Source organism: Amblyomma maculatum, chromosome 3 (genome assembly GCF_055883805.1).
Source record: "Amblyomma maculatum isolate TAMU_Amacu chromosome 3, ASM5588380v1, whole genome shotgun sequence".
Taxonomy (NCBI): Eukaryota; Metazoa; Arthropoda; class Arachnida; order Ixodida; family Ixodidae; genus Amblyomma; species Amblyomma maculatum.
In genome coordinates, this window is record NC_139346.1 from 127,362,113 (window position 1) to 127,375,737 (window position 13,625).

Consider the following 13,625-nt stretch of genomic DNA (forward strand, 5'->3'; position numbering starts at 1 on the left):
ACGTTTGGACGCATTCGTTCTACACATTCAAAACATTTATCAGTGGCCTTTCTAGCCATTTCATAGTCCCTTTAACTGGAAAGTTTCGGGTAAATTGGGTTAAGAAACAAAACCAAAATCCAGTTAGGAACTTTTAAAAGCCTTTAAAAAGTCTGAAATAACCAGCAGACTGATTTTATTCCTGTTGTCTAAGGGGGGGGGGGGGGGGAGGGTTGCATTTCATCCGATGTTTGTGATGTGTTGAGCACTGACACAAGTGTTCATAAAATCATGAAGTGTTTCCGCAAATGACTGTGTAATCGGTATTTGATAACTAAGATATCATTGTAGCATTTGCTGAACTCTCGTATTCTAGCGCCATAATGTTTTTCTTTTTTATGCATGGACTATTTGAGCTAATGTTGAAGAAAACTGGCTATAGCTGTTGCAGTCAGCAAAATTACGGATGGAATAGTTTGCTAGGAATTTCCAGTTACGTGAAATGTCCAGCAAGTATTACATATTTTCTCTCTTTCAGAAGAGACATAGTTGGTGTCCGTCCAAGTGGCATAAGTTCTGATGTACTAGGTACGTGTACTTCATTTCAAAAATCAGCTGATCATTTTCTGGCAAAAAATACGAAATATAGCTTTTCGTCCCCAATGTTCGTTATTGCAATTTAAAATATAATGAATAATAACGGCAGAGGAACAAATAGGTTTTAGTAATCAAAGATTTTGCACGGCCGAACTATCCTAAGGTTCTGCGCATGATGCGTATGTTTTCTTTTAACGTAAAGCAAACTAGCGTTCCAGAAAAAAAAACATGGGATGCATGCATAACCATTTTAAACAAACGCCTGCTTGCTGACTTTCAGTCTCAGGTTCAAGAAGCATCGGAAAAATTTTAGGAGGCACTTGGACCACTAGTTTGCGTTAAGGCTAATGCATGAATAATTGTAATAAAGTAATTTTTTTAAATTTATTTCTATTGGTGTTAAATTGATTATCGGGGATATTTTTTTTATGAAGACATCACTAATTGGTAGGTGGTAACATCATGTGATTGACAGGTTGAGTGTGACACTCTATGGGCGGACGCACAAAGTGATGCACATTCATGAGCCTATAAAGGCTTTCACAGTAATATTTGTGTCCAAGTTGTATATCGGAATTTTCTCCTTAGTAGCACGGATAATTTTTTGTCCCATGAATTGAATCACAATCAATTTATTAAATGAAGAATTACTTTCTAGAAACATTGGATTAAATCCAGGCGGATGTTCCAAAGCAAGGGCACCTCGCGTTACAAAAAAAAAAAACAAAAAAATGATGACATATATAAACAACAGTGGGTAAAACCTGCACTGTTATATGATGTAATTACAGCAGAGGAGGAAATAAAAGATGCCGCTAATATAAAGGAAACAAAATTTCGGAGCATTTTTTATGAATGCATTCACAGATGAAATCAATTGAGGGCTCCGCATGAAAGTAAAAGTTATTTAGCGGAGATGAAAAAAAGTACGGAAACTACGTTTCAAAGCATGATGCTAGATAATTGCTTTATACTAAATATAATGAATTCTGCAGAAATGAGGCAGAAATTGTCTGTTGCTTCACCGTAAATAATCTTAGGCTTTGTTAGTGTGAGGCTCTTTGGACGTTGTGTTAATTATCGGAAAGGCAAGTGATTAATTCAATAATTATAATATGAGGATGTCAAGAGAATAATGGACCATCAATGATGCTCCTAGGATGTTATGAGCCTCTAGTATAAACGCATTACTACAAATGTGTATTGGACGTAGTAATGCGTATGACTTGATATTTAATATTTTGTAGCGCTGCTGTGTGTCTTAGATGTTCTTCCCCAAGTATAGATACAATAGTAATATTACTAAGGATGAAAGCATGTTTAAATTAATTTCGCACCCAATGAGCATCCTTATACCATTATACGTCTGTTGAATTTTAAGTGCCGGTCAAGATCTATTCCAAGAAACATTGCAGGATCAGCAACAAAATGTATATGATAGTCAGTGGAAATAGGCTCAGATGCAATTATAGCCTTGGGACGAGATGAGAAGACAAAATTAGTTTCTGCACCAGTCTCCTAAATTTGCTGCATCGGTATTCAATTTATGTGTTAAAGAATACATGCATGTTCCGAATAGTAATGTGGTACCATTATCAGCATATATTATAATTTCAGAAGAGATAAGGCAAGGTGGCAGCTCATTAATGTATATTAGAAAAAGGGGTCAAATGATGGATCCCCGAGAAACGCAAATGTATAGTTGTCGTCGGTGCAAAGTATCAAAGAGGGAAACTGCTTGTATTCTGTAAAATAGGCAACTCCGGATATACGTTAGAAGTGGTATGTAAATGAAACACATCGTGTATTGAACAGTTATTTAAAAAATTTTTATAACTCTTCATCTGTTCTTAGTCATAAAATCGTACGTCAACAAAAGGGTGGTAAAGGCTCTACAAAGTGAATGTTTTAGGCACTATTCGGCCCCATTTAGCCACTTTCACACAATGTGAACTTCTAATTACAGGAGTTTGTTTCATTCAGTAATTATTACGTAGAATTAAAATTGAGAGAGTAACTTTACAGTGCTTTTTTAAAGAATACCGTCAGTTTATATAGTGGCTATGAAGCCCGGAAACACAAGTCACGGGGAGAAGGCTAGGATTCCAACGAGATCACCGTGAAATCTGGCCTTCCTAGCGGTGAAAGTGCTCGGACGCCGACGTTGGATTTTCAATGGATGAAGTTTTGAGCGCTAACAATTAACTTCCATTGATGCTTTCCCGACAAATGCTTCACATTTGAGGCAATCAACGATGACGACTATCTGGCTATAGATATACATTCCCTCCACGTAGGCGTTTAGCAGAAATACCGAATCGGATATCTTATAGCCGAGATATTGCGTATATAGTTTCGTTTTCGTTTTTAAATAGGCAAACACAAAGCAATGGTAAAAACATTGACGAATGTATCTCAGTTTGTTATTAAAATCCCATAATATATTTTAATTTTAGCATATTCTCACAACTGAGAGCACTAAAATATTGTTGCGTGGCGGCAAGTTGGTGAACACAGGAGAAAGAGAACTTAGCGATGATGTTCGATGACAGTGTGATGAGACGACGTTTAATGAATTGTTGGCGTACCTTGCGCGAGTGCTCCTGCCCGCGCCACTGCCCACTTCTTCCTCCTTCCTCGCCCGTAACATTACCGGGTGCACCGTGGAGTTTTGCGAAGAAGATCGGCAGTGGCTCGAGAGAAGCCCTCGTTCTAGCCCAGCCATTAAATCATCCTTCATCCTTTCGCCATGTTGTGCCGTCTTCTTGCTTGCTGTCACGTGACAATATGTCACTTGCTTACTGCGCCAGGCATAAAGCTTATTTCCTAGAGTTGTATATTAGGTTGCCTGTACGAAAGCTTGTGTTTGTTCGAGAAATACGTCTACCTACCATTATACCTACACACGTTATGGTTAAAGGTGTTGAGCGGAAGTAGTGCATGTAAGTTTGAAACATCAGTTAACTCTGTCTAGACGACAAGTCTTTGCAACGATCTATAGCGAAGAATGTTTAACCTCTAGCAGGGTTCACATTAACACACTCTGCCTCACCTTTCACTTTGTTTTTGTCTTGGGCCGGATATGTTTGCAAGGAGTGGGAATAAGCATTGCTGATCGCAAAGAGTTGATAAAAGTAGAAAAAATCGTATGAGAAACACTTGTTCTGAAGCGAGAAGGACAAATTCAATAGAGCTAAAGACACTGAACGCGTATAGAGAAAGAGAAGCGGCTGAAAGCAGTGCCCTTTTAAGGAAATGCAGCGGTCACCTCACCTCCTGACTTGACCACCGGCTCACACTTGCATGAAAATAGAAAAGTGGAAGCATATGCGTCATTAGCACGGCGCGGTCACAAAAATATCTGTATTTGTTAAGTCGACGTGGCAAAAGAAGAGGCGCTCAACGTACGTGAACTGTTTTGTAGCATACACTGAAGTCATTCGCTCTTCTGCGTCACGTGGCCAGCGCTCTTGACGTGGGCACTCCCCTGTCAGAAGCTCCGAAGACGCTTTTTGTACTGCTGCTCGCTAAGACAAGCAAAAAAATTGGCTGTTGATCGAAGCTTATGAACATTGTACTCCGGCCATGTCTTTTTGCAACGCGTTTATTCTCACATATGCTCTCGACCTCCTCAGAGTTTTGTCTCAGTGATATAATGGTTAGTGTAATAAGATACGTGGAGTTTCCCAACTCTAGACTGTTTAACTTAAAGTTAGGTTCAGCGGCCGATTATGGTTTCTATAAAAAAACTTCCTTCGCTATGCCTTGTCGAACGTTTTCTGAGGTGAACAGCATATCCACACAAAATTCCTTTAGTGATACCTACAGCGTTATTTGCGCGCGTTGGACGATGTATATATTAGAGTCGATTATACGTTTGAAAGTGATAATGAGTAGTAGCGTGCATGTTTGACTCCCGTGGTAATGACAATAAGAACATTCGAAATCAAAAGCCTTATAGAAGCGCTACCTCAAATCACATGGTGCTCACTTAATTAGCAATTAGGATGTGATCAGCTGTAACATATTTGTGTAATAATGAAGTTGAAAGGTGGAGCGGTGCCAGGAGCGTTTTGAAGACATCCCAATGCTCGTCACTTATTTCAGCATTTTATATCAATCACTAGCCATTAAGGCCAGTATCCGTACTGTTTTTAGTTGCGTATAACTTGAAAAAGCTGCGTTACATCTTTGCTAGTGTGTCAACAGAAGTACACTTTAGCTTTATATTGTGGATGAAAACTCTTAGAATAATATTCAGCGCAATTTCTATTCGGGAAATAATCCGGTTGCAGATATTACCCGTAGGTTTTCTCCTTCGTTTGATGGCTGTCGCCCACCAAGCCGATGGGCTTATATGTGCGATAGCCTACATATCCCGAATGTATGATCTCAGGTCATGATAAAACTTGTGCTTTTCATACTGACCAAGTATGGAAAGAGAAAGTAACTTTTCGAGTGCTGTCTCGCTCAATAATTGTGGAATTTTCATCTCTGCTAAATCCATATTGTTACGAAGCGGCAAGCTGATGAAGACAGGATACAGAAAATGACCGATGACGATGGTAGATGACGTTTTATGAATGTTCGTGAGCCTAGCGCGAGCGCTCCTGCCCGCGCCACTGCCCGCTTCTTCTTCCTTGTCGTCCGTAACACGACCCGGGGCCACCGAGCGATCGTCCCGATCGTGGACGAGGAAGTTTAGCGATGTTAATGATTTTATGGCATGATGATAGACGTGTCTGGATGCTTGAAGAAGAAGAGGAAGAAGGAAGAATAGAACTGCTTGCCGGTACGATGTCTGATGCGTGGGTGATCCGCCTCCCTTGGAGCTGTCAACCATCCGTCACCAGAGTCCATGGGACCGATGGCTCTAGGTCACGTCGGGCAGCTTGAGCGGGGGTTGCGTGTTCGTGTCCATCGGTTCCTTCGGGTCATTCGGGTCTTTCGGGTCCTTCATCTCGGTTCTGATCGGTAGGTCTGTTCTCCTTGTCTTCAGGTCCAGGCTGGGGGCTGGGCGGTGGTAGTTGTTCAGGTCTAGGCTTGAAGGGCTGGGGCGAAGCTGCTCAGCGATGTCCCTGGGCCCTCGGTGATGGTTCCGGCTTGAAGATGGCGTCGAGGCTCCAAGGCGAGGATGGGGATGCCGTACGCCGCACCTCCAACCAAATGTTACGAAGCGGCAAACCGATGAAGACAGGATACAGAACATGACTGATGACGATGGTAGATGACGTTTTATGAATGTTCGCGGGCCTAGCGCGAGCGCTCCTGCCCGCGCCACTGCCCGCTTCTTCTTCCTTGTCGTCCGTAACAATATAAAAAGAACATAAACCTATAATTAATTGAATATCCTGTAAGGTATCACGGATAGTTATTTCGGTAGTTCAGTGTTTGCTTTGTAAGCAACCTTTATTTTGTTTATCTATAAACAATGCGAGGCATGACACGTATGTTATCAAGCATGTCATCTGTTCCTTCCAACTTACGAATGAGGGTATGTGCCACACACGTTTCTACATTTTTCTACATATCGCTTAAGCTTTATAAACGAAGTGTTGCATTATGATTGTTCTATGTCTTATATGCATCACAACTGTATTAGCAATATAAGGCCTGGTCAAGCCTGTCACTTTATGCATTGCCTTCCTTTTCTTTCAAAAGAAATAAACGCCAGTTCTAATTCCAGTATTTTAGCCACGTTTATTTTGTATTGTAGATATTTTATCTAGTATTTTAGAGGTATTAAAATTATGGCTCAAAATTATTTCTCCTTTGAGTGATGGTCTTACGAATGTTGTTTTTGTTCTTAACACAAATTATGATTTCAATTTCCTTCCTATTTGTACCCGCAGGTATTGCGTATAGAGGAAAAGCTTGCAGTCGGTTTCAGGTTGCAGTTGGAGAAGATATTCCTGGAAAGTTATCAGGGATACATACTGCCGCTCACGAATTAGGACATTTGTGAGTATTGGTGGCGAGCATATTAATATGTACGTTTCTTCTCAGTTGCTTATGGTTTCCCTATGCAGCTGTAACACCTCGTGAAGTTCACTGGACGTGGGTAATGCTTCTACTGCACGGAATCCCCCGAAATATACTCGTGTTTATACTCTCAAATACGAACGGCTGTTTTAATGCAGTTTCTTTCATATGAAAACTCAGATAACTGAGCGGCCAAAAAATATTGATGGAGAATGTCACAGGGAGTCGGGCGAAGAAGTTAAATTGTCGTTCTCTCAGTGAACCCAGAGTTCCCATCTAGATGGTTTACTGTCCAAATTGATGTCAAAGTCTAGAGAACCGTAGGATTCCCGTATGAAAAGGATACTATCACTAACTGCTACATAAACTTTTCCAAAAGAAATCATGTTTGGTATTACTCACCAATATGCAGCAGCTGTTTATTGGCGGACATTACTCTGGGAGCATCATTTCTTCACATATATCAGAGCTTGGGTTATGCTTGTTTTCCTTAGTTCTGCGCCTGCCATATGAAGACCTATAGCCCACGGAGGAACTGTATGGCATAATACCAGGGCACAATCTTCACACACACACAAACACACACACACAAACACAAACACACACACACACACACACACACACACACACACACACACACACACACACACACACACACACACACACACACACACACACACACACACACACACACACACACACACACACACACACACACACACACACACACACACACACACACACACACACACACACACACACACACACACACACACACACACACACACACACACACACACACACACAACACACACACAAGACACAGGGCACACACACAGGGCACAAGACAAGATAAGAAGGGCGGAATAATGTTTTGAAAGCGCCGACTGCGCTATTCTGAAATCACTGAAAACTATTTGGGTTTCATGCTAGACTTCCGGCCAGGATTGGCACATGTAATTTGAGCGGCCTTGGTGACGCTGCGTGCATTTCAATCTTCAATAATAATTCAGAACAGACGAACTGTGACCGCAATTCTAAGCGCTCATTAAATAATGAAATAAAAACGAATAGATGCCAGAGAATTACGTTTCCAAGAGCTCCTCGTTGAAGAAAAGAGCGCTGTTGCATCACAATATCCAGAAAATGGTCAATAGCTCTCCTACGTTAGTATGTACCTAATTAACGCAAATAATTATCGCACTTATACCAAACAAAATGCCATATCGTTTTCATCTTTTTAATGCTGTGTCTAATTGTGAATATTCACTAATACGCATTTGTCGCTCATGTTAACTTTTGTCATCAAACTTGTTTGATGATGAAGTATGACCATTTATGCTTCATCATCATCAGCCTGAATAAACCCACTGCAGGCGAAGGCCTCTCCCATATTTTCAGATTAACCATGTTCTGTGCTAGCTGCATTCACTTGAACCCTGCGAACTTCTTGACCTTATCCGCCCAACTAACTTTCTGCCGCCCCCTGCTACTCTTTCCTTCCCTTGTAATCCAGTTTATTACCCTAGGCGACCAGAGGTTATCCTCTCTTCGCACTACGTCTTACCCATGCCGATTTCGTCTTCTTGGTTTCCACTAGAATATCAGTACCTTGAGCTATTTCTCTGCCCCATTGCATGCTTCCTATCTCTTAATGTTACCCCTACCGTTTTTAGTTCCATAGCCCTCTGCGTTTTCCTCAACTTAAGTAGAACCCTCTTGGTTAGCCTACACGTTTCAGCCCCATAGGTGAGTACAGGTAAGATGCAACTGCTGTATGATTTCCTCTTGAGCGATACCGGTAAGCTGCTAGCCATAATTTGCGAGTGCTTGCCAAATGCGCTCCATCCCAATCATATTCTTCTAGTTATTTTCTTTCCAAGGTCAGGATCTGCGGTTACTACCTGTCCTAAGTAGACATATTTGCCTACTACTTCCAGTGCTTCACTAACAAATGTAAACTGCTCCTCAATCCTGAGGCTTTAAACATTATCTTAGTCTTCTGTGTATTGATTTTTAATCCTACCTTTCTAATAAGTCACCAATCATTCTTTACATTTCATCTCCTGAGTTACTTGTCAAGGTAATGTCATCAGCAAATCGCAGATTAATGACATATTTTTCATCTGCCCTTATTTCTAACTGCTTCCATTCCAAAAATCCGAATACTTCCTGTAAGCAAGCTGTAAATAGTACTGAGGAGATCGTGTGTCCTTTTCTAACACCTTTATTTGTGGGAAATTTGTTACTTTATGCAGAACTATGGTTGCTGTCTCCTTCTTGTCGTGGCGGAGGGGCTTGCGAAACTCGATGAAGTCATGAGCTCTGCTGTGTAGGGCCACCCAAGATAGGTCACGGCAGAGAGCTCTGACAAAATGTGATTCACTGGAGAAGGTAATGGCAACCCACTCCAGTATTTCCTGCCAAGAAAACCCTATGGCCAGTCACAATACCATTAAAGATATGGGGCCGGAAGATGAGCCCCCCCAGGTTGGAAGGCGTCCCACATGTTACTGGGGATGAACAAAGGGCGATTCCTAGTAGCTCCAGGACGAATGAAGCGGCTGGGCTAAAGCCAAAAGGACGCTCAGTTGTGGACGTGTCGGGAAGCGACCGGAACGTCCGATGTTGCAAGGAGATATATCACATAGCAACATGGAATGTAAGATCTGTGACACATGGTAAACTGGATGTCGTCGAGCGAGAAATGGACAGAATAAACATTGATATCTTGGTATTTGGATATCTTACATTGATATCTGGCGAGCTCAAGTGGGCCGGAATGGGAGAATTTAACTCCGGCGACCATTATGTCTTTTATTGTGGGCATGAATCCAAGAGAAGGAATGGGGTCGCTCTCATAGTAAACAGAAGAACGGGCAAAACAGTGCTAGGGTACGACCCAAAAACGACCGAATGATTTCACTTCGGATCCAAGGTCACCCTTTCAACATAACAGTTATCCAAGTCTATCCACCGACCACTACTGCTGAAGAAGCTGACGTGGAGAGATTTTATGCGGACCTACAATGCCTTTTAGACCGCACCTCATCATCAGACGTCGTTTTTCTCATAGGAGACTGGAATGCTAAGGTCGGGAGTGAAGAAATATCCGGAATTATAGGCAAGTTCGGCCTTGGCGAGCCAAATGAAGCTGGGCAAAGGCTAGTAGAGTTTTGTCAAGAAAACAACCTGACCACAGCGAATGCACAACAGCACAAGAGGCGCGTGTACACATGGACTTCACCGGACGGTCTGTACAAGAATCAGATCGATTATATTCTTTGCCGCCAGAGATGGAGAAGCGCATTACAAGCAGTAAAAACAAAGCATGGGGCCGATTGTGTCACCGATCATCAGCTTCTTGTTGCCAAAATTAAGCTTCGATTGAGGAAAACGCAGAAAACTAGAAGGCCTTTCAGGTATGATCTGGATCAAATTCCATATGAATATGCTGTGGAAGTGAGGAATCGATTTCAAGAACTAGATTTAGAAGACAGAGAGCCCAAAGAGATGTGGACTAATGTTCGTGATATAATACAAGAAGTTGCTACTAAGGTAGTTCCAAAGCAAAAGAAATGCAAGAAAGCAAACTGGTTATCTGAAGAGGCTTTGCAAATAGCTGAGGAAAGGGGGATGGCAAACGTTATGGGGGAAAGAGAAAGATACAAGGTTCTCAATGCGGATTTTCAGAAAATAGCAAGGAGAGCTAAGAATGACTTCCTGAACATACAGTGCCAAGCAGTTGAGGACAACAGCCAATTAAAGAACACAAGAGCTCTGTATAAGACAATAAAAGATATCAAAAGGAAGCTTCTGTGCTAAGCTCGGCGTGATAAAGGACAAACGAGGCAAGGACCTCACTGAAGCCTCAGAGATAAAGAAGAGCAAGAATACACAGAAGAACTGTACAAGAAGGACCCTAATGTGCAAACCCAACATAAGACGGTTGTGATTACTGACCTCGAGCCGGGCATCCTGAAGAGTGAAGTTGAATGGGCCTTAGCCAGCCTTGCTAAGAACAAAGCTAGCGGAATTGATGGCATTCCAGCTGAGTTGCTTCAAAACCTGAGTTGCTTCAAAACATTCTGCATACATTATGTCAGAAGATTTGGACAACCCTGCAGTGGCCACAGGATTTGAGGAGGTCAGTTTACATCCCCATTCCAAAGAAAGGCACTGCCAAAGATTGTTCCAACTACCGCACGATCGCGCTTATTTGGCATGCTAGCAAGGTGATGTTGTAAATCCTCCAAGGAAGGCTGCAGCAGCAGGTGGATCGGGAGCTTCCGGACGTGCAAGCTGGGTTTCGCAAGGGCAGAGGAACTAGAGACCAACCTTCGCTAGATCATGGAAAAAGCAAGAGAGTTCCATAAACCCATCTACTTCTGCTTTATTGATTATGTGAAAGCGTTTGACTGCGTAGATCACTGCAGAATGTGGCAAGCTCTCCAAGAGATGGGAGTTCCAATTCACCTCATCCGTCTCCTTAGGAACCTGCATGAAGTGCAAGAGGCCACAGTCAGAACTGGGCATGGTCTTACTGATTGGTTTGCGATCGAGAAAGGAGTGAGGCAAGTGTGCTTACTGTCGCCCTGCCTATTTAACCTATATGCAGAGTGCATCATGAGGAAGGCTGGTCTGGACGAGCCTTCAGCTGGAGTGAAGATTGCTGGAAAACGTATCAACAACCTTAGATATGCGGATAATACCACTTTAATGGCAGAAAGTGAAGTGGAACTCAAAAGACTTCTGATGCGCGTGCAAGAAGAGTGAGAAGTTTGGGCTTAAACTGAACATTAAAAAGACAAAGATTATGTGGTCTTGCCCTATCAAGTCCTGGAGCATCAATGGACAAAAGTGGAAGCTGTGACAGATTTTCTCTTCTTGGGCTCCAAGATTACCTTGGAAGGAGACTGCAGCCATGAAGTTAGGAGACGCCTGCTTCTGGGAAAGAGAGCAATGGTTAGCCTTGACCGCCAAGTAAAGAGCAGAGACCTGCCAACCAAGATCCGTATAATTCGTCCTATGGTCTTTCTAGTTGTAATGTATGGATGCGAGAGTTGGACTGTGAAAAAGGCTGTGAAGAATTGACGCGTTTGAATTGTGGTGCTGGCGGAGACTCTTGAGAGTTCCTTGGACTGCCAGAAGATCAAATCAGTCGATATTGTCGACCATAAACCCTGACTGCTCATTAGAGGGTCACATTCTAAAGTTGAAGCTCAGCTACTTTGGTCATCTGATGAGACGAGAGGAGTCGCTGGAGAAAGATTTGATGTTGGGAAAGGTTGAGGGTCGCCGGAGAAGGGGTAGGCAGCGAACGCGATGGTTAGATGGCATCCTCGAGGCACTGCAGATCAAATTATGTGATGTTAGGAAGATAGTGAGAGACCGGAAACCGTGGCGCGACATGGTCCATAGGGTCACGAAGAGTCGGACACGACTGAACAACTGAACTGAACTGAACTGAACTGATGGTTGCTGTGCAGTGTTGTGCCTGGCCAAAGCCGCCCAGAAATTCAACCGGACGCCAAACTTCTTCGGCTAACGCCTCCTTCACAAAATACGGATACTTCTCTGCAAAGCATCAATGCACTGGAGGCGAGCAGTACAAAAGGGAGAGAAGCGACGTGTTTCAACATGAGCTGAACGTCCAGACAGCACGGCGCCCGTGGCCCTGACGGTGAACCCCTTCTCGCCCCGCGGCATATTTGAAGCGAGAGCGCAGCAAGCTCTCCCATTGGCCCTGCGAAAGTGCTGCCGTCGGATAGGACCATTTTGAGCGTCAACGGTTCTCGGCGACGGAGTCTCAAGTGCTTCCGTTCGAGACTCCGAGTGTGAGTTCGTCACGAGCGTCCATCGGGAGCAGTTCGCCCCCTGACAGTGCGGACGCGGCGGAATCTCTCCGGCCGTCGCTGCGCGAGAACAGTCGCGTATGGCTATGTTAGCTTTCGGCCCCAGAGCCGATCTTGTTGTGTAAATGCGTGTAAATAGTGTATAAAGCCTTTTCTTCATCTCACCAACGCCGACTCGGATTCATCGCTACCGCCCAGGGAGCTGACAGCCCTCGTTCACGAAACGGGTGACGAGCGCTGCGTTACCAACTCCTTGGCACAACCCTGTTGACGGTGGGCTACTGTGTGATAACCCCACCGGCACAACATTGGTGGCAGTTGCGGGATCCACTGGCACAACCCTGTTGACGGTGGGCTACTGTGTGATAACCCCACCGGCACAACATTGGTGGCAGCGGTGGGATCCACTGGTACAACCCTGTTGACGGTGGGCTACTGTGTGATAACCCCACCGGCACAACATTGGATGGCAGCTGCGGGATCGACCGGCGTCAGGCACCTCGGCGCGGTGAGTACCTGAAGTTTCCCTCAAACGCCAGACTTCTCTAACACACAGGGTAGCTTAGAGAAAGGCTGAGCGTAGCATTGTGTTAACCTTGCGTGTTTCAAGCCTATAGGAAGTGTTTTGAAAACCAGGGGATGCTGAGAAGGGAATCAGTGTGAGAAAGGCTTGCGCATCTCTTGCTAGGAGCGAGATAGCGAACGTATAGTACACTATTCTAAAAAGGCAAACAACAAGAGGCCGGTAAAAGATGGAGAGTTACAAGGTCAAAGAACTTCTCCAAATTTGTGATGAGTTGGGCATCGATTTGGGCTCAGCGAAAAGAAAAAAGGATATTCTTGAGATCATGCAGGCAGAAGAAGTGACGGTTGAGGAAGCCGCAGAGGCCTGGGATGATATTCAAGAGAGAAAAGGGAAGGAGGAAGCCAAAAGGCTAGAACTCCAAAAGCGCGATGAGCGTGAAAAGCTAGAACGCCAAAAGCGCGATGAACGTCGCGAGAAAGAGGATCGTGAACGTAGAGAACGTCGCGAGAAAGAGGATCGTGAACGTAGGGAACGTCACGAGAAAGAGGACGCCCGTGTATGGCAACTGATGCAGCTGGAGGTTTCAACACATAGAATGAGCGTGGAAAAGATTAAAGCTTTTAATGTCATTCATTGTAACGGTTCAATACCGCGAGACTGTCCACCACCGTTCCTCATCGCCGAGG

At 43.8% G+C, this 13,625-nt stretch overlaps 1 protein-coding gene across 2 annotated transcripts in view; it reads left to right on the plus strand.

Moving 5' to 3' along the window:
• LOC146195978 (venom metalloproteinase antarease-like TtrivMP_A) overlaps window positions 1-13,625 on the plus strand; it is a 64,821-nt gene that overhangs the window by 24,495 nt on the left and 26,701 nt on the right. For both annotated transcript variants that reach the window (XM_084597982.1, XM_084597983.1), the window contains exons 9-10: window positions 518-567; window positions 6,429-6,537. In XM_084597982.1, coding sequence (XP_084454108.1) covers window positions 518-567; window positions 6,429-6,537 — 159 coding nt within the window. The remainder of the gene's footprint in view (window positions 1-517; window positions 568-6,428; window positions 6,538-13,625) is intronic.